At 43.8% G+C, this 22129-nt stretch overlaps 1 protein-coding gene across 13 annotated transcripts in view; it reads left to right on the top strand.

Moving 5' to 3' along the window:
- Positions 1–22129, top strand: part of LOC121461681 (kalirin) — a 463010-nt gene that overhangs the window by 335072 nt on the left and 105809 nt on the right. For 8 of the 13 annotated variants that reach the window (XM_041672803.1, XM_041672804.1, XM_041672802.1 and 5 more), the window contains exons 15-19: positions 241–407; positions 7909–8028; positions 15188–15406; positions 17436–17585; positions 19610–19724. In XM_041672803.1, the coding sequence (XP_041528737.1) occupies positions 241–407; positions 7909–8028; positions 15188–15406; positions 17436–17585; positions 19610–19724 (771 nt within the window). The remainder of the gene's footprint in view (positions 1–240; positions 408–7908; positions 8029–15187; positions 15407–17435; positions 17586–19609; positions 19725–22129) is intronic. The other 5 variants (XM_041672806.1, XM_041672813.1, XM_041672816.1 and 2 more) reach the window with 1 other exon arrangement.

Below are 22129 nucleotides of genomic sequence, written 5' to 3'. Positions count from 1 at the left end.
TTATTGAAAATCTCTTCCTGAACAAAGGATTCATTCATTCTAAAGAGCCAGCATGTTCCTAGCATCCTAAGCAAGGACTAATTGCAGGATCTGTCCAGCTGCACCAAGAGCTCTGTAGAGGTTGGGAGAGAGCCAGTAATGGCCGCTCCCAAAGTCCGTTTTTCTTACATAATTAAGTCAATGTTGTCATCACCATGCAGCCTGGTTTTTAAATGCTTGCAATTTTTTTTTGAAAACCAGGAATTGAGTTAATCTGTGAAAAGGACATTGACCTGGCAGCTCAGGTACAGGAGTTGCTGGAGTTTCTCCACGAGAAGCAGCATGAACTGGAGCTCAATGCGGAGCAGACTCACAAGCGGCTTGAACAGTGTCTCCAACTGCGGCACCTTCAGGCCGAGGTCAAACAGGTGAGTCAGCCTGGCACCTGCCCTCCTGAAAGGAGGCGCACAGAACCACAGGTATGCCTTCAAAAAGAAGCTGGGGTGTGAACTTGTTGGATTAATTTCTGTAGGCTTGACTGTTGTCACCAAAGGCCCAGTGGGACAATAGCTCAAACTTTAAATGCATTGTTCTTGTCCCATCCTATAATCTAGGAACACTACAGAGGATTATTGGTGTTCTTTACTGAATTATTCTCTCCTTTCCCATGCTCGATTCTGTCACATATTCAGTGAGAAATAAAAATTCTTTCTCAATGAACATACTCCACTGTTGAGCCAGGTTGATCTGCTTGGGGCACCTCTGGACCTGGCCCAGCTCCTGACAGAGAGTTGATGAGTAATGACCAAGTAGTAGCATTTATCATTGTTTCCAAGGTGTTCTTAAAATAACACTTTTAGGAACTGGAAATATTGGGTAAAGTGATTGTTACACAAACATAGGCAACTGAGTTTGGATCCCCAGACCCCACAAACGAGGCAGCTGGAACATTGTGCATCCACAGAGCAAGGATGGGGCAGGGGCAGTAGGGATGGGCAAATCCTTAGAACTCACTGGCTCACCAGTCCAGCTGAGCCAGTGAGTTCCCAGCACAGTAAGAGAAGCAGTGTAGGGGCTGGAGAGATGGTTCAGTAGTTAAGAGCACTTGTTGCTCTTGAGGAGAACCCATGCTCAGCTCCCGGCATCCACATGGAAAGTGGAGAGAAACTGAGAAAGATACCAGACATCAGGCTCACACATATGTTTACATATACACACACACACACACACCCTCACAGCCACAATCACACATGCACACATGTGAATACATACATATATATCATACAAGAATATTTTCTTGCCATTAAAAAATTAATGTTAAGGGCAGAGGACTTTTATCTGCACAAGGTTTCATACTGAGCATTTTACCCGAGGATGTTGCTAAGACTTCCAGAGATGTATAAACACAGTGACCCAGTTGTAAATGTTGCTATCGTAAGCAGACTAAGTAGCAGTTATTGTAAACGGTGGCTGGAGGCTTCTCCTGAACAAAGTGAGGTTGAAGGAGTGAAAACATTAGGAGTTATATCTGGGCCCTTTCTGTGTCCAGCAATCTTCCCAGCTTCTCTCTGAGGCAGACACTATTTCTGTTCCTCAGATGAGGCACAAAAGCCTAGAGGGTCCCCCAGACAATGGTCACAACAAGGAAAGAGCATACCACCACACTCCCAAAGTCTAGGAATGCCTTTCTGCAGAGCAGACGCCATCTTACTTCAGTGACTGCTACTGTCTGCTCCGCCCTCTCCTAAGGGACTCACTGTCCTGCTTCTTGGGGCCAAGCTCCTCCTCCAGAATTATTCTAGATGGAGAAGCGTCTTCTACACTTAAAACATTTTTTTTCTTCTATGCAGTGATGACTGGAGCTTAGATTGAAATCAGCTAAGTTGGCATAAGCATGTCGTCTCATTTAACTATCGCTCAGTTGCTTACATTTAGGATGGCCCTGGCTGATGCTTGTGCCACACCTGTTATAAGATTGTTGTGTTGGGGGAAATGATCTCCACTCCCTCTCTCTTCCAGTCAGCACTCAGCAGGTGCCTACACATGTGTGCACTGAGGACCCAGGAGTCACACCCCTGTCTTGTCACTGAGCCATCCAGACTTTCTCACCCTAGTCACACCAGGGCCCCACCTGTTATTCATATGGAGAACAGTAACATGCATATACATTTTAACACTCTCAACAGTCATGGTAGGCGCATGATTTTCATATGGAAGAAAAAGAAAGATCCAGCTTTTTGAGAATGAGCCCTTGCGGGAAAGTATTGTCTGTAAGTGAGAAACCTGTGGTACTGGAGGATGAAAGCACAGCCCGGGCCTTTGGAGAGGTTAGCTAGAACTCACACCTCCAAAATCCAAGGTTTTCCTCCACAGAGCCCCACCACCACCCTGCACATGCAGAAGTTGTAGGAGCCAGCAGGAGAGCCCAGTCGGGCTTCGGTGACTTCACCATGTCTAAGATGGGTGGGGGTAGCCTGGACTCAGGGGTAGCCTAGGTTTCACAGAGATGGCTCTGCTTGAGGTCAGCAGGGCTGCAGCATGTCAGAGTCTACCCATGAGCCCATGTCTGGTCATTTCATGAGCAGCGGCTGACAGGAAGGAACTTTCAAACCAAGTGAAGAGCCAAGCATTCCTGTTGGACTTTGAAGAAAACCCGAAAGTTTTGGTTTTGGTTTTATGTATTGTTCCAGGATCAATGGACTGATATCTGTATACATTCCCATTCATAATCTCATGAATGAAAGGGCAGATGCAGGTATCTCTCAGACGTATGACATGGATGACCCATAGGGCAATCCTAGTTCAAATCTGCATGATGAATGCTCTTGAGAGACAGAGGCAGGTGGATCTCTCTGAGTTCAAGACCAGTCTAGTCTACAGAGACAGTTCCAGGACAGCCAGGGCTACACAGAGAAACCCTCCTCAAAAACAAAAACAGACAAAGAAACAAAAAAGAATGAACATCCATTTGACTCTCGAGAAACCCAGAGAGGCCTTCCCTATGGACGGCAGTCCTTGACAGCACCAGGGCACTGCAGCTTGGTTAAGGGACCGCTCATCAGGTTTGTTTCCCTGTCAGTACAAGCTCTTTCCTCAAGGATCCATCTGGTCCAGTTTCAGAGGGAGCATTTGTGTCTGATGGAAATTGGTGGAGCAGGAAATACTGATTTCTAAGCTGTTGACACTTGGAAAAGGGAGCTAATTTAGATGTCAGTATTGATCAGTGAAGCTAAGTTCCAATGCAGGCTGGAGGGGAGGGGAGGGGAGGAGAGGGGAGAGAATAGGAGGGGAGAAGAAAGGAGAGAAGAGAGGAGAGAGAGAGAGAGAAAGAGAGAGAGAAAAAAGAGAGATATTAATTTATGAGGCCGAGAATAGGAGGGAACAATAGTGTATTATGATATAGCTCTGTTGTCGGAGCTCATAGATTAAAGGTTAGATTTAGATTTGACTGTATGTGGCCATCATAATCTTCGGTGTAGTTACCTGGAAATTATACTAAGGTGAAGCTTTGAATAATGGAGAATTCATAGACATTGGACTGAAATTTATCTTCAATTAATCCACACAGATGCAGTTGATAACGCCACCGATTTCTTCCTTAGTGAGTACATGTATCTATGATAAGGCAGTATGCACTCCTGAAGAAAGGCAGACCTTCCAGGGACACAGCTGCGCTGATTACAGCACATGAGCCATGTTCCCAGGCCACCCACATGCCCCTCAGATCACTCTCCAGACCCCATGGAATTCTCCTGTCTCTTCCAGCAAAATTACTACTTGTGGTAAAGATGACCTCACAGGCATCAGATACATTCGTGATGTTTGGGGAGGTAGATGACCTAATGGTTTGAAATAGAATGCATTTCCATATGTATTCCTGCACAGCACTGTATTTAACATGAAACGAGCTAAAATGCTTTTGTAGAATATTGGTTTGCTCCTCTGGGCCAAAATCTGGCCAGAATTTGCTTATGATCAGGGTAGACACTCAAAACAAAGAAAAAGATATTAGCTTGCCCTTATACTTCTGTGATGAATACCGTGTTCAGTTTTGATGACTGTGTATCAGGGTTGGTAAGGAGCTGGGGCAGCGCCAAGTGAGAGGAACAAAAGGACATTGTTTCCAAACGGAGATAATTAAGAAGACATAAGGAATATGGACACAGCCTATAAAACCATAAACGATGAACACATACAACCTCATGAACTTTCAGAACTAAGGAATTCTGAAGGTAGACATCTAAGGAGTCAAGAATTTATTTTGTGGTTGGAGTTGCAGAACTAACTGTACCTCAAGAGAGGTCATCTACGGCAACAATCCAGTCGGTTGCCTTGAGAATAGCTTTCTGGTAGGTACGAGCTGGAGAATGGTCGTCTGTTGGCCATTTCGCCAACCTGCAAGAGAACCAGTCTTGGCTGCCCAGCTCAGGGCATCCTCACTTGCAGATTGCCGTTGGCTTCTCCTGGTTTTGACTTATCTGAGCCCCCTTTGGCCTGGGGAAATAATAGGCCTGTATTTTTAGCTCTCTCACAAAGCAAAGAAAGACTATGCTGAATTCTTGGCCTAGCCCTTCCGTTCCCAAACAGAAGTTTTCTTCCCAGTCTCTGGTGTCTACACACTCCGTTTCTTTTTGAAACCCTATAGTTGCAGGGATGATCTTTGGGTTTTAAAGAAGTAGTAAGTGTTAGAGCAGGAAATAGATAAAGATATCTATGGCCATTAAAGTCTCAGATACTTTCTCCTTGCCATGATAAAATATCCTGGCAAGAGCTACTTGCAAGAGGAAGGGTTTCTCCTGGTCTACAGTTCTAGGAAGATGCAGTCTGTCATGGTGGGGAGGACGTGGCAGCAGGCAGAAAAGGCATGCTGTCAGAAGCATCGGCACTCAGGAAACTTAAAAGTGGGTCACTGTTTAAAGCCTTGAGGGCTACCCACTCCGTGTGCCACTCCTCCCGAACGCTGTGGCGGGAACCATCTTGGAACTAAGTGTTCACAATCACAAGCCTGTGGAAGACACTTTACACCCAAACACTAGCCCAGTAAGTACATTGTTACTGCAGCTGATCAGTGTGAAATCTTACTGTTATGGTTTGAAAAAAAATGCTTTTACCTTATGGGTTTTATTTTTAGCGTAGCCTTTTTGTTCAGTGAAGGAAAACGTACACATTTTACAGGTGAGAACACTGACCTTTGATTAAATGATGTCTCCAAAATCACCGCTGGACACTAATAGAACCAATATTTTCTCATTTTAGTTACAATATTTCTGCTACCACCTAGTGCACACTTGGATGCTCAAGGGATAATAACTAACAAATTTAACAAGCCAGGAGGATAGGAAGAGCCTCATAATAAAAAGCTGTATCAACAGTGATCTGAGCCAGGTGTGGTGGCGCACACCTTTAATCCCAGCACTCGGGGACGTAGAGGCAGGTGGAGCTCTGTGAGCTCAAGGCCAGCCTGGTCTACAAAGTGAGTTCCAGGACAGCCACAGCTACAACAGAGAAACCCTGTCTCAAAAGGGCAAAAATCAAAACAACAGTGATCTGAGTACAAAGAATAATGATACTAACCCAAGAAATTGATCTGACATCAAAATGATGCCAACAAGTTCATTTAAATAACTGAATAGAGTTAGATGACCCTTCTTTCTTTTTGGGAGAATTATAACTGAAGAATCGTAGCACTATCCATATTTGCTTCAAACTGCAAATCAAAACTAGCACAACACAGTCAAATGTCATCAGGCTTAACATTTCCTGGTATGTTGCATCAGCTCTGGGCTGCCAAAAGGAAAGAGAGGGTTTTCTAGACACAGACTAGACCACTGGGGTTCAGGGAAGTTAAGTGACTTTGCTAAGGAAGGCACATAGTCAGGCTTTCTGACCTCAGGAAAAAAATAGAAGTTGCTGCTTCTGTTCATTGTGCCAGCTCCGCTTCCAGAACTGACTCAGCGCTTGGTGTCAGCGGGATTAAAGTCGTGACTATAAACTTCTGTGCATTTTCCCAAAGTCAAATCTTTAGGACTCTAAAGTTCTAGAATGCCTTTATAAAGAGCATTTTGGCATTACAGGTGAGCAAGAGTATGTTACAGTTTACTTAAGATACTCAGTGGAATGCTGGTAACTAAGTGCTCCCACCACCATAGTTACAACTGACGTGGCTAGAACTCGAGGAAAATATTCTATCAAAGGTTCCTGAGGATTAGACTAACCTTGACTTGTGGTAGGTACCCTTGCAGAAGGTATTTTGATGACACCCACAAATGAGCCTCCAAAGCAAGCAGAAAGCAGTGAAACATAGTAGAGGGACATAGTTCAAAGTATACAATATGGGCTTCATTCTCCAAAGAGACAAAGAACTTGGCCATGCAGTCTGTGAATGCATGTACCCAGATTAACAGGCAGCTTTTAAAGTCATTAGCACCTCTCGCCAGCCAGCCACAGTCTACCAGGGACAACAAGGATTTTACACATGCATGCCGAACGGTTATTTCCTGCAGCTAATTACAGATTGGCATCTCATCCACAATCTGCGGGATTGGCCATGAGTTAACAATTCCGTCCAAATCACGCAGCTCCAGCAGGATTTATCTCTCATGTTGTCTATGCACAAAAGGTGTCACTCAGTTTCTGCTTGGGAATGAACTTTGCAAGATACCTATGAGAGTTACAGGAAACCAGGCGTAGCATTTTCCAGTTGTTCAGCAAAGTAAAGAGCTTAAGAACAAACCTGGAATAGGTTGCAGTGTCTTCTCCTTTACGAGGAATGACACATGGATGCTATTCACCGATTTTAAAATTTCAGAACTTTTTCTCCTCACCGAACAAGTTTCCCTAGAAAAAAAGATGTTTGGCAGTGTTCTAGTGACCACACACCAGGTAGCTCCAGAGCCTACATCTTCCCTTTAGATTGATTATTTGTGCTTATCCTGATCATTGCAATGTTTCTAGGCCCTAGAAGGCTCTTGACTCCCTCTCTCCTGGTACTCCCCACTGCAGGTGTTTCCCCCCCACACACCCTGTGTACTTATTAGGAAACATAAAAGTTGTATTCAGACCACTGGGTAATTTAATTTGGTTATACTTTGCTTTCCCTTTGAAAATTATCTGTTGTGTGAATTTTTCTCGCTTTCTCTTTCCTTCCTTGGAGCTTTTGGCTCCCTCAAGCTTATATGCTCTTGTTATGTAAGGAGGAGGCAGTAAGGATCTGCTGCTCACATGTGACTTGGGTAATCTTCATTACTTTCAAAACATTGCTAGGCAGCAGCTATTATGTGAACTGTGTGAGATTAGAATTTGATTAGAAGATTGCTCTAGACTTTGGGGAGTTCACATTTTTAAGAGGGAGGTAAGTATAGGTTGAAATAAAGGAGAAGTCATTCTGTGGAAGCCATATTAAAGTGATACAAGGTGGCAGTCATACTGGGGAGGGAAAGATTGTTTCTAACCAGAGCGGTGAGGACAAACTCAAGAAGTCATTATTTGACTGGACCCTTTAAAAACAAGGAAAAAGGGAGTTAGGGAAAGGGAAAGAATATGACCAAAATAATACTGTATTTATTTCAATAAATAAAAACAGAAAGAAAAAGATGCCAACAATTGGAATTTAATTATATCATTCTCTGCTCTAAAAGACCTTTAGACATGCATAAAATGCAGTCAGATGAAACAATGTTAATTTGGTGGGGACACCGGGACAACAGGGTGATGCAGGGAGGAAGTGACATGTGGAGCTGAGAATAAAGCCCGTACATAAAGCACATGGCTTATGACAGCAGACACTGGGAAGACCTGGGCCATAAGCATTCCGGATCCTTTCTGTCCTCTCTTTAGCAGAGAATAGAAGATAGCCCTTCATAGGGAAGGCAACAGCTCTGGAGAAACTGCAGAGGGCCATTCACCTGTGTGCTTCTCCAAACTCCCTAGGTTCTGGGATGGATCCGCAATGGCGAGTCAATGCTCAATGCCAGCCTGGTCAATGCCAGCTCTTTGTCGGAGGCAGAGCAGCTGCAGCGGGAGCATGAACAGTTCCAACTAGCCATCGAGGTAACACCAGATCTGAATGTATTGTCTTCTGTTCCCCTTTTTGACTCTGGGTCTAGGTGGGAGGGCTGTCTGAAATGCCACCATTCCCTCAGGTGGTGGCATAGTGCAGGCACTTCCTTCACACTCAGGTATGCAGAGTGCAGGTGTCTTTCTGCCCCGAGGTATCAGGAGAATCTTTGCTGCTTGTGGTGCCTTAAGGCCCTGATGCAGTGAGATTTTTACCTATTACAAACTAGGCATCAGGTGAAAAATGCAAACAAAGGCTTCCAATTGAAGACAGAGTGAGAATAGGCAGGTTGCAAGGCAATAGTAAAGTGGAATAAGGCTTTTAAACACGTGGATTCTAGGTTAAAATTTGGCTCTTAACAGGGACCACAACAGACTGTACCATATAGTTTACATGGTGCAAGTGGCTGTTCAGTAATGCCAGCAGAAGCCATATTTGAAGAATAAACTGCAACTCAAAATTTACCAACTGGGGCTTCTTAAAATTTAAAAGGAAATTCCACTGAGGATAAAGTATTGTTGCCTTGCTTTAAATAATACTTTCAATTATCTCCTACTAGGACCTTCTTCTCCCAGAGTGGTATCTGAGAAAGAATAAAAATGGGGCATGGAACTATATTAAAAACAAAATAAGTTCAGCACCACTGGGGAAAGAGACGAATAAAAATCTCAGCTACTTATTATATGTGGTTCAGTGTAGAACTTCACCTGCTTCTGAGTGTGTGGAAACTATAAAGGGGCTATTTTCCTTTAAAATTACCACTAGCAAAACTTTTTACATAATGATGGCAGAAAAATAATGAATTTTAACCATCTGTGCTCACAAATGTCTTTTAATGTAACAATCCAACTGATTGCTAGCCCTTTGTAAACTAATAGTAATTGAATTCAGCCATTTAATTTTCCAGAAGCCATCTTATGTGCATATAAACATAGCATTAAGATGAATGACTTGTTTCCATTAGATACTTGGTATCTTCTTAGGAACTATTGTTAGCCTATAAATGCTGTCCGGGATTGAGATTGAAAAGCAAACAGTGTGTTGCACATAAGAGCAAAAGCAAATCACTTGCTACAGAAGAGTTACCCAGAAGCAAGGAGTTGTTGGGGTTTTTTTATATCTCTGTTACAGTTTACTGGCACTCCCCAAATCAATAGTGGTGGAGCTGAGACCTAGATTGGGGTTATGATCAGGTACTTAGTGGTTAAGTGTCTATAGCAGTGGTTCCCAAACTGTGGGTTAAAACCCCGTTGGGGCTCAAAAGACCCTTCACAGGGGTCGTATATTAGATATCAACATTATAATTCATAACGGTAGCAAAATTACAGTTGTGAAGTAACTACAAAATAATTGTATAGGGGTCACCACAGCATGAGGAACTGTGGTGAAGGATCGCAGCATTAAGAAGGTTGAGAACCTTCTACAGGTTTGGGCAGCCATGAGTGTTAGGCAACAGACTAGGGGCATGATAGAGAGCTGTGGGGGATTTCAACAGAGATGAGTCTTGGTCTTCTTCCTCCTTGGTTAAGAATATTTGGGTTGGGTGATTACACTCCCAGTTTCTTACTCAAATATCTGACAAGCTGGGCTAAGTGTCACAGCACACTAAAGTGTCTCAGTGAGCCATGAGAAAGAGTGGACAAATGTTTCCACAGTGTGCTGAAATACTAAACTCTGTATGGCTGTGCAAACAGTACATGTTCATTTAGGGAGAGGCTGCATTGTTGCCTAGTAGAGCCTGACTGAGTAGAAATGTCTGCTAGCCACTCCTGGGCTTTTGTGAGATTGATGCTAGGGTTGATGTCTGTGATCTCAAGGATAGCAGAGCAGGTAGAACTATTAGAACATTGTAACGGCTTAAATGAACTCAGACAAAAATTGTAATAATATATACAGCTTTAATTGGGAAATAGACTTACAGAACCAAAAGTTCCAGCGGAGCACAGGAAAACAGAAGGGAAGGCGTGGAGCATGCCTGCAATCTTTATAAGTAAAAAATATCCTCAGGGGACCCCGCCCCCTGCAAGCAAGGTGATTGGCTGAGTCTTCCCTACAGAACATCTTGGTAATGGAAGGTCATCAGGTTGTGGTATAGCTAGATAAACAAGGAGTGCAACCAGAATTTTTCCTATGCTCCTTCTCCAGAGAGCCTATGGTCCTCTGTAAACTAAGTTTAGACTGGGCTTTGCATCAGTATAAAAATATGCCAGAGAGGATGTAAGCAATGTTTTTTTTGAGACAAAGGCTCCCTATGTAGGCCAGGCTGACCTTGAACTCACTATGTAGCCCAAGCAGGACTCAAACTCTTGGCTGTCCTAATGTTCAATCTCCCAAGTGATGGGACTACAGGCATGTACAACTACGCCTGGCCAGATGCAAACCACTTTAAAGGGAGTGTAAGTAGCCTGGTGTGGCTTTTCTGTGTGCCGGTGTTACTGCAGGCCTTTGTGCTGATTGCTGGAAGGTGGAGCAGGAGTATTATTTGCCTTCTTAGAACGGAAGGAAGGAAGGAAGGGAGGAAGGAAGGAAGGAAGGAAGGGAGGAAGGAAGGAAGGAAGGGAGGAAGGAAGGAAGGAAGGGAGGGAGGGAGGGAGGGAGGGAGGAAGGAAGGAAGGGAAAGCAAGCAAACAAGCTCAAGAGTTCCATAAAAAAAAATAAAATAGTTATTGGTGAGATAGTGATGAAGTTTGTTATATAAGCTTAGACATTTTTAATAGTAAAGAGAGTGCCAAGTGTAGTGGCCACTCCTATAATTGCAGTAGTCCTGGAGGCAGAGGCAGGAGGGTTGCAGAGCTAGCCTGGGCTATGTAGAAAGACCCTATCTCACACAAAACAAAGGGAAAATTGAAACAAAAATGTTATTGATAATCAAGCTATAAAAGCCGTCATACGATGGAATAGTACTAGCCAAGCCAGGATAATGCTAAGCCTAGCTTTGGTGGTTTCCCTTGAAAGGTCAGAATTTGTTCCTTATACAGCCTTGTTTTGGGGGGAAATGTCCCCAGAACATCCCGAGTAGAGAATCAAACAGTGTCTCAAAGCAGTGTCGCTTATTAGAAAACGGGATCCTTCTTTGTTAGTGCCCTGGATGCATTGACGTGTCTTCAAGAGCTGTGGCCTTCATAGAGAGAAGCTCAATTTAAAATCCATTTTATTTGAACTCCTCCTGCACATTTAAGCATAAATATTATACCAGAAAAGTGGTTAAGAATGGATAATAAATTCAATTGATTTAGTTCAATTTTCTTGCACTTCTGCCTACTAAATATTAATGTCCTTGATAATCCACATCTTAAAACTGTAACACTCAATAGGATTAGATGATAAGGAGTAATAGTAAATGCAAAATAATAACTTAAGCTCAACAAAGCAAGATTATGCCACACTGGTAAGAATTTATCATTTAGGAAATTAAAGAGGAAGGCGTACTCAGAACTGTTACAGAATAATGAGCTTTGAAGTAAAGGGCAGAGTTTATCACGTGACACAAATTATAGAAAAGTCAAGATTACTCTGAACTCTCTGAGGGAAAAACATTAAAACAAGTTTATGATGACAATTCTATGCTGGTTTTACACCGTGAAGGGCAGCAGAGATAATTGTCGTTATCACTGCCGTTCATCTGGAGAACCTTCCGTCAAACGGAAGATGCTGTAGAGTTCATTCTAATCCTAGAGAACAAGTAACCAGCTGTAAAAGAATCTAAGTTTGGGAATAGGTCAAACCTGAGTCTGGTTTTATTGTTTGTTTTGTTGTAGGCTTTGAGGCAAGTCATTTAGCCTATATGTCTTAATCTCCGAGATGGAAAGAAAATCCACCTCGTAGAAGAGCTTGTGTGAACCAGTCCATGCATAATCACAGGGGCCAGCTGAGAGCACACACACCCTTAGAGAAGTGACAGCCATTTGAATGACCCCTCCCACCACACACACACACACACACAAGCACGCACGCACGCACACACTGTGACAGTTTTACCTTCTAAGCAACTGGAACCCTCCAGGAGTTCACTAAGTGAAAAGGGAGTTCAGAGAAGGGAGATGTTCCCTGGGTTTCAAGCCACAGGATAAAGCTCATTGAAGAAGAGAAGATTTGAGATGAGTTTCAAAGGACAGGTGGGCTAACAGGAGCTTGGGGACATTTATCAAGGACAAGAAAAAGGAAGAGCAAGGCAGGAAGGCAACCTGCTTTCGGAGGGTTTGGGGTGTACTTAGTATTGTAAAGCAGTTACAGACCATGTCATGGAGGGCTATTATGACAGCCAGATTGGACCTAGTTTTGAAGCAGTGAGGGACCCATTGAAGACTTTTGAACTGAAATTAAGGGGTGGTACTGTTAAAAATAAAAGCTTTGGGGATGAAAAGAGTAAGTCACTATAATACGAGCTCTTCATATTCCATCAAATTAAATAAAACTGCCAGAAATGTTCACGATGAACTGGGGATGTGGCTCAGTGGTAGAATGTGCGTTTGGCATGTTCAGGACCCCAAGATAAATCCTAGCACCACACCACATGAAAAGGAAAAGAAAATGAAACGTGAGGAATGGGTTTATGCATTTATAACTGGAAGGCAAGAAAGAGCAGTCTCTCCTCCATAAAAATGCATATATGAAGTTGTGAAGGCTGGGCTGGGTTGGAGGAGCAGTCAGGGATGGGTCAGGGTTGTAGTTCTAGGTGGCAAGGAAAATGAGTAGGAATACACCACCAACTCAAGTGGCCAGTAACTTTGGGGACCTGTTTAAAGAGGTGGGTTTGGCTTCTGTGGAGGATTGGGCATCCACCCTGTAGCAGATGGAGATACCACCTCAGAAGGGTGAGAGGTGGGCTTCCTCACAGGAGATGACAATTCCAGAGGAAGATTCGACAGTAAGAAGAGGGCTGCTAGGACTCTCCTCCAGAGAGGAACTGAAGCCAAGGGGGTAGTTAAGGGCTCTGGAGACATGAACAGTCAGTGAGGGATGACCTTGGCACCTCTGTGTTTAGGAAACAGAATAGTGCCAGTAAGGCAAAGACAACCAGGGACTGGTAATGATTGTCCCACCCTTTAGTCTACTTTCTCCAGCTTCGTTTAGCAGTGAGTAGCCCAGCACTGACATAGTATCAGGACTGTAGCTCTCATCAGGAGGAAGGCAAAAGTACAAGGCCTGGGATGCTGGCAGAGACTCGCGAGCAGAGGTGCTGCAGGTTTGGGGGGTGGGGAGCACATGGAAGCTTTGTAGACTTGGCAGCATATTGTCTGCTGAGGGGGAAAGGCAGGTGCAGTGGGCACCAGGGAGAGGTTTAGGTAAAAAATGAGGGCGGTCACCCTCAGGCCCAAAGAGAGCTGAATTAATCAGCTGTTAAGAATGGTCTCCACCCTATTGTCTAAGCTGAGCAGAAAGGATTTCTGGAGTGTCACTGTGTGTCTCGCCACCCTTATCCACCACGAGCTTAGCCAGCACTGTTATCTGGAAGGCAAATGGATGCAGCTGAGGTTGCAATGACTTCCTCAAGTCAGGGACACTGTGGCTGTGATAGATCACCATGACCAATGTCCTAGTCAGGGACACTGTTGTTATGATAGATCACCATGACCAATGTCATAATCAGAGACACTATGGCTGTGATAGATCACCATGACCAATGTCCTAGTCAGGGACACTGTTGTTATGATAGATCACCATGACCAATGTCCTAGTCAGGGACACTGTGGCTGTGATAGTTCACCATGACAAATGTCCTAGTAAGGGACACTGTTGTTATGATTGATAGATCACCATGACCAATGTCCTGGTCAGGGACACTGTTGTTATGATTGATAGATCACCATAACCAATGTCCTAGTCAGGGACACTGTCTGTGATAAATAGATCACCATGACCAATGTCCTAGTCAGGGGCACTGTTGTTATGATAAATCACCATGACCAATGTCCTAGTCAGGGACACTGTTGTTGTGATAGATCACCATAACCAATGTCCTAGTCAGGGACACTGTTGTTATGATTGATAGATCACTATGACCAAAGCAACTTGGGGAAGAAGGGAAAAGACTTACACTTCCTTTTCACTGTTCATTTCTGAAGGAAGTCAGGACAGGAACTCAAGCAGGGCAGGAACCTGGGGGCAGAAGCCATGGTGGGTGCTGCTTACTGGCTTGCTCATCATGGCTTGCTCAACCTGCTTTCTTATAAAAACCCAGGACCACTAGCCCAGGGATGGCACTTTATCCAGTCTCCTGGGTCCTCCCATATCAATCACTGATTAAGAAAATGCCCTGCAGACTTGTCTGTAGCCTGATCTTATGGAGGCAGTTTCTCATTTGAGGTCCCTCCTCTCACATGACTTCTGCTTGTGTCAAGTTGACATAAAACTAGTCAGCACAGGAATCACATCTGTGTTTTGTCTTGCAAAGTTTGAACCTTAATGGGGGGTGGTTGTTTTTATTTTTTTCTGCCACCTGGTCCTCCAGCTAGGTCCCCCATCCTCTTGCAGTTAAGGTGCAGAGCACAGATAGCCAGAATCAGAAACCGTAAACTGAGATCCTGAAAGCCATTGTAGATAACATTGGGATCCTGCCTTGCTCATTCTTGGCTGCTGCTGGCTTCTTTGGTGGAGTAATTGTGAGGTAGGAGTTGGGGTGAGGGGTCAGGGTGAGAGTGCCCTGCCGGCCAAGTTTATCCATTCTGCCAGAAACCTTTTTAATTGATTGCTAATGTCTACGATTGTGCACTGCCAGCTGAGATTTGTGTGACATGTGTTTGGGGGCTGGAGGGGAAGACATCCTTCCTTAATCTGTGAAATGCTGCATAGTAACCATTGAAAGTTCAGTGATGAACAATATTAAGATTAGATTTGAAAGGGAGATTAAACAAAATGGTCATGTTTTTACACAACTTCTGGTTCTCTGTGAACTGAAATGTCCTTAAAATCTAGGGTAATGAAGGAAAAAGTTAAGAAATGGGGTCAGGAGTTAGCATCCTGAGAGACGAATGAAAATATGTGATTTCCTTTTGTAAATGTGCTTTAAGAGACAATACTGTATTATATTGATCACCGTGACAAATGGATCAGTCATTTAAAGCTCTTTAACTTTTCTGCATCCTTCCAACCACACCTCACTCCACCCCCTCCCATATCACACCTGGGCTGCTCTCCTTCCCTGGCGCCCAGTCCCTCTTTCACGCCACTTCCTTGCAGAAGACGCACCAGAGCGCCCTGCAGGTCCAGCAGAAAGCAGAGGCACTGCTCCAGGCCGGCCACTACGATGCCGACGCCATCCGGGAATGTGCCGAGAAGGTGGCCCTCCACTGGCAGCAGCTCATGCTAAAGATGGAAGACCGGCTGAAGCTGGTCAACGCCTCTGTGGCCTTTTACAAGACCTCCGAGCAGGTGAGGGGAAGGCTGTAAGAAGTGAGCTGAAGATGGAAGAGGCTGTTTCCTATCCCACACTGTGGCACAGCATCAAAAAGCCAGGCCTGTCACACTAACCTTTGAGAATAAAGCAGTGGCCTGTGGGGACACTGCCATTGGCTTTCTTATCTTTTCCCCCCTTTACAGCAAGGAACCATGTGGGGTTTTTCTTCTTCTTTTCCATAAATTTCTCAAACTCGTCAGATCAAAATATGGAGGTGTTAAAGTAGAAACTGGGTGCGATGAATACTAGATTTGAGCAGTGTATCAGTCAGCCATTGTCACAATAGTGCTATGTGACAAGCTACCCCACACTTGGCAATATACGCTGGCATTTGTTTTCTGTTGAAATATCTAAGGACAAGCTGATTTTGCTGAGCTTGGTATATCCAGACTCCAAACTGCACCTTGCATCCAGCTTGTTTATGTGTCTTTTATCCTTCTTGACCAGCAGCTACTTAAAATACATTCATAATCAAGAATCCAGAATCTACTCCACAAGACCACTTCAAGCCTTTGACTCTGTCCTGTTACCAAACAGGTCTCAAGTGTCTTAGTCTTAATATTTCTGCATCTTTGTTATCTATTTTCTCAAGACCTGAGCTTGGCTGCATGCTTTGTGTCTTGTATTAAAGGAAGTAGCAAAGGTGGGACTAAACAGGTCACCTTGAGGTCAGGGACAGACTTCTCGTGACGTGGCAAGCATTGTGGCTGTGATGTCGTCCAGCTGAGTTGATAATTCAGTGAGCATTCTATCAAAAATCGAATCTTTGGACAAGGATATAGCTCAGTTAGTACAGTGTCGCTTAGCAAGCCCTTGATTAGAATTTCAGGGTCATCCTTAGCAACATAGAAAGTTCAAGGCTAACCTGGGCTTAATGAGACCCTGTCTTGAAAGTGATCATACTCTTTCCCAAGAGGTGTGACTTTTTCAGAGGAGGCCAAGATGATTGCAGCTGCTCTCCCTTGCTTCTGTGTCCAAGAAGTAACCAATGCTGTTGATGGGATGTAGAGGAATTCAGTTTCTGCTTTCCATTTGCTTGATTGTTTTTGCCACCTTAGGGATGGAATCCGTCTTCTTCTGTATGGTAGGCAAGTGTCTGCTGGGTTCTTATTTTCTGTACCCTCCCTGCAGTGACACAAGGCTGCCATGAGACTCTCACTGTAACCCTCAGCCTAAATCTCCCTCTGAGCTCTCTTTGAATGCTCTGATCTCTTCTGAGGTCGTTTACAAGGTCACTCAGCATGGCCTCTCTGAATCCTTAAAACTGAAAAGAAAAAATTATATCTTTGAGGTTAATTCAAATGTATTCTTCCCTCAGAAAGAAATATGATTTTATAATAGATGTCCTAAAGATGTCACTGCCTTATGGTAGGACTTTGAACATCTGTCCCCAGGGGAGTAGAAAGATGACTTTTGCTTATGGCCCATAAATCACACAAGAGAGGCAGCTTTCCCCTTTACCACTGCTGAGGCTCCTGACAGACAAGTACAGATGCCGAGGCAAGTCACTGAGTATCTTCTCCAAGCCTGGTCTACATAATTCATAATTATCATGAGATTAGAACAATATAGCTATGCAATATATACACATGTATATATTGTGAGATGCATGTGATATATGTGTATATATGTATGTGATATGTCGTATGTGTGTACATATATATATGATATATCATATTGAAGCTCCCTAAATATCCAACCTATTTCTTAATTTCTTACTCTTCATCATATTCCTGGGTAAAACTATCAACTCCTGTAGCTTAAGCCATCAGCTGTAAAGGGTAATTCTACAGTCTCCATCCCGAGTCATCACAATCCAAGCTCCAGTCACAAGGTTCTCAAAACATCGATCTCTTCAGAGTATCTCGGCAGTGGTGGCCGCTCTGAATCTCCAGGCTGAATTTCACGTGCAGAGCGTCACTGTATAGAGTTCTGTTGCTGAAGTCAGCAGCGAACACTGGCTGAGCAGCTCCTCACAGAGCCTTTTCTCCCATGATTCACTAGGTGTGCAGTGTTCTGGAAAGCCTAGAGCAGGAATACCGGAGGGATGAGGACTGGTGCGGTGGGCGAGACAAGCTGGGGCCGGCGGCAGAGATGGACCACGTCATCCCACTGCTCAGCAAGCATTTGGAACAGAAGGAGGCCTTCCTGAAGGTCAGAGCACACTGCCACATATGGTCTCAGATTCCAGCCACACTCTCTCCTCTCACCAGCCAGCACCCACCTACTGTTCCGTCAGGGCTTCCCCTGCCTCTGGCTTTTCCCACCTCTCATGTAAAGAGGGAAGGGAATCCTCTGGAGGGGCTGGAGACTTATCTCCCAGGTAATTCATAAAGTCCTAAGATAACACTTTAAAAACTCACTTCTTTCTTGACACTTTTGGTATCATCAGGTATAGGATGCACTATTATTGTCACTGCTGTGCTAGGGTGTTCCACCATCACATGGTCACAAGCTTTTACTCTGCTACATTCAATTTATAAAAAATATTTTTTTTTCTTTTGTGTTGTTAGACATTGCACACAGGGCCTCGCACCTATTAGGCAAGCACCCTGCCATTGACCAATAATGCTAACCCTAAAATGATCTTTTGGCTGAAGAGCATAAGCCTACTCAATAAAGTTATTAAAATGAATCTTTTAATCAAAAAATTCCGATACTATTTATCAATCTAATCATTTTCAATTAACAACAAATATCAGTGTTTATTCTGTGTGAAAGCAGAAACACATTTCCTAGGGGTTTCTGATACAGCCCTAGAATGGACTAGGAAACCCAGTCTCCTCCTCTGGCCTCCTCACATGCATGTGTGGGCATGTACACCCACACACACCTGCACAATATAGCACATACATGTATATGATACACACATACACACACAGAGAGAGAAAAGTAAAGATTATTTCTTTATAAAATTAAATGATTCATTTAAAGAAGAAAGAAAACCTCTTGGACCTATGTTTTTTATATAGGCCTAAAGCGTTGAAGAAAAACTCCTACCAGTGTAGGAAATAGCTCCCCAACAGACACACACACCTTTCTGTTTGTTTTCATTAATTGAACCATCTAGAAGTCCTTAGCCTTGGACCTCTTCTGATGGCTTCCAATTCATGAGCCTTTTAGTTCCCATCAACTTAAAAGTTATATTTATTATATAACAGTCATTGAAAGTATATAATTTGTTTGCTCAAAAGCTAAGTATAAGATTTTTAAATTTAGCAGTTTGATCCACAGATAATTTATTAATTTTAAATTAATAATCAAGTATGTACTAGTTTTATAGCCATGGAAAAATGATTTTTAGAGAAATTCATAAATTATAAGGGCTTAAGGGACACTAGACATCCTCTGTCAGTAGATCTGAATTCTAGATCTGAAGTACTTCCTTCCTGCTGCTCTTTCCAGCCCTCAGTCCCACTCATGAGGAAAATGTGGCCTTCTCCACCAGCCACTGCTGATGGTTGTGTACAATGGCTTCCACTCTTTCATCAAGATTAATAATTCCCAACAAGAGAGTTATCTGTTAGGTCTGGAGAGTTGGCTCAGTGGTTAAGAGCACTGACTACTCTTCCAAAGGTCCTGAGTTCAATTCACAGCAACCACATGGTGACTCACAACCATTTGTAATGAGATCTGGTGCCCTGGCTTGCTAGCATGCATGCAGGCAGAACACTATACATAGTAAGTAAATAAATCTTTTAAAAATATTTTTTTTAAAAAAAAACAGAATATTTGTTAGTGTTATTTAGGTAAAGAGAACATGATTGGCACTCAAATAAATTTGAAAAAAATTGTTCTTACATCAAGTGTGTTTGCTAAATATACTATACTAAAGTGGGTTTCTGTTCCCTGGGCTTCTACCAGTGGTCATGTAAAAAGTATTCTCTTGTACAAAAAGAAAACCAGCCTGGGCGCGATCGTTAGCAATGACCAGGCAGCATATTGATAGAGAAGGGCTGGCTGATTTCTGTCTGAAACAGAAAAAGAAGCACTTGGTTTAAAGAAAGCTCAGAGCATAGGAATTAGTGTCCCTGTGAGCCAGAAGTGACCTCCAGAGCTCTGCTCCCTCTGGGTCCCTGCAGCGTCCTCATCACCAAGTCCTTAAGCCTTCTGAAACGGTGCTTCTTCTCATGTCCTGGAGTCCACTGGAGACGGCCTCACTTCTCTGTCTCCTTTAGGCCTGCACTCTGGCACGGCGGAATGCTGAGGTGTTTCTCAAGTATATCCACAGGAACAACGTTAGCATGCCCAGTGTTGCCAGCCACACCAGGGCACCCGAACAGCAAGTAAAAGGTGAGTAAGAGGTCTGCCAGCCACAGGTCACTTTAGATGCCTGAGTGACCCACCGGCCCTCCCCTCCCTGTAACAGGCTGTGTACCTAACCCTCCGTGATCTCAAGTTCCCTGGTGCTTCTCCTTTAAGAAGAAACAGTCTGGTATGAAATGACGTGAAACCAGCCCTGGCGATTCACAGTCAGTTTCTTAACATTCAGAAAGATTTCCCCAAGTTTTTAAAATATATTTGCAAGTCCTGGACCACACTGCTTAGCAGAAAGTTGTCTAAACATTTACTACACAAAACATGGAGTCCAGTTGAGGAACGCTGATATCACTTGGAAGCTAATACAAAGGGAATTTCCGGCTCCCTAGGATCTACAGAATCTGCGTTCTGTATGCAGAGAGGGTTTATATAACCATTGATCTAGGTCATCTTTATTGCCTCTGAATTCTATGAAGTCTGTGAGTATGTGAAAAATAGCATATACCATTTAAAACTGATCACACTTGGCCTTAGTCCTCGTTTCATTTCCCAGTGGTCACTCCTGCCATACAGAAACTAGCCTTCACGCATTTCTTTGTCCAGTTAGAAATTCACAGCTCTGGAGAGGAAGGCTGACACCATGATCAGAATGGGGATCAGCGGTCTTGATAGTTCCCTTCCCTGCTCAGATCACTCTAGAGTTGGGATGATCCAACTCACTGGAAAGAGTTAAACAAGAGGAGGAACCTGAGCTCCTGCCTCACATGTCCTTTTGTCTTTGAATGAGGCCCTGTAGTGGCTGACCCCATGTCACCTTCCAGCACATCGCAAAGTATATGTTCTGACCTCTGCAGATGGCTGATTGGGTGAGGCCAAGCCACTGAGAGTCCACCCTCACACCTCCACTGTGTGGGATGGGTACCCAGAGGGGGCTGGATCACTCAAACCTCCACTGTGTGGGGTGGGTACCCAGCAGGGGCTGGATCACTCACACCTCCACTGTGTAGGATGGGTACCCAGCGGGGGCTGGTAAAACTCCATCTGTGAAAGCTCTTGGGAAGGGGGAATAGTGACACCTGAAATGCTTGGAGCTGTCCAGGATTTGGACTATGTTGTTTACCTAGAGTTTCTGCAGGCACAAACACTAAAGAGATAACAGCTTCTTCTACCCTCACCTACTAGAAGCAGACACTGCAAGCAAGACCTCCTGTTTCCCCTTCATCTGCTGCCTGGATCCAAATCTAATGCCACATAGTTTAGGGTCTTAACAGAGGAGCAGATTGCCGAACAACCAAAAACTTCTCTGTGGCTTGCCGTGAGCATCTTTTGTCCAGGTTGTTGCAGCCACCAATATGCCATCAGCTGCTATGGCTAAGCTCAGCAATGCAGCTGTCTTTCAGACTCCAGATGTTGGCTAAGGTTCTTGTCTATTCAGTCTGAGCTCTTGGGTCCAAGGCTACCCAAGAGTTCTTTCCGTGGGGCTAACAGGGAGGCAAGGGGCAGGTCAAGTCTACAGACACATTTCAAACTCCTGTTTATGTCATGTGGGTTAACAACGAAGTCCAGAAGTCAGTCTGAGAGTGAGCAAGTATATTTGACCACTCTGGGCAGGAGATGAAATTCCCTGCTGAAGGCATCTATGGTGAGCCACTGAAGCCTATGGAACCTCTCAGCCTGAAAGGAGTACAGACAGAATCTATCCTTGGAGTCAAACCTCCAGGCACAGAGGCAGTGAGGGGAATTAAGGAATAAGTAAAATCAACAGAAACTATTAAGTACAGACACTGAAGTTTGGGTTGTACCATCTCGGTAAAGTTCAGTAATGTATATTTCATCCACCAGGGACCTGAGAGACCAAGGGTAGATAAGGATGTGGTCTTGGGTCAGAGGATCCTGCCTAACCCCAAGCTCTGCTCCTTCCTATCTGAATGAGCCTGAACATGCAGGACTGCCTCAGTCTCCTCATCTGCAAAGGGGGACCATAAAGATACACACATCATAAGTATCATAAAAATGCGCCTGACACACAATGAATGCTTAATAAACCGATGATCTATGTCCTCATCACTGTATATTTTACCAAAATTTAACAGTTTGCAGGAAACAAGAAGTAGATATAAAACAAAATGCATTTGCTTGCTTCAAGCATAGATCATATCATTTAAAATACTTAAGAAATAAATCTATGGCCAGGCAGTGGTGGTACACACCTTTAATCTCAGCACTCGGAAGACAGAGGAAAGTGGACCTTTGTGAGTTTGAGGCCAGCCTGGTCTACAAAGTGAGTGCCAGGACAGCCAGGGCTGTTACATAGAGAAACCCTGTCTCAAAAAAAAAAAAAAGAAAAGAAAAAGAAAAAAGAAAGAAAGAAAAGAAGGAAGGAAGGAAAGAAAGAAGGAAGAAAGAAAAGAAAGAAGCCAGTCAGTCAATCAGGCAAG

Source organism: Microtus oregoni, unplaced genomic scaffold, assembly GCF_018167655.1.
Source record: "Microtus oregoni isolate MIOR12 unplaced genomic scaffold, Mior012 000023F_ref0000262, whole genome shotgun sequence".
In the NCBI taxonomy this organism is placed as follows: Eukaryota; Metazoa; Chordata; class Mammalia; order Rodentia; family Cricetidae; genus Microtus; species Microtus oregoni.
The sequence above is the reverse complement of the archived record's forward strand: the minus strand, read 5'-3'. Positions and strand labels throughout refer to the sequence as shown.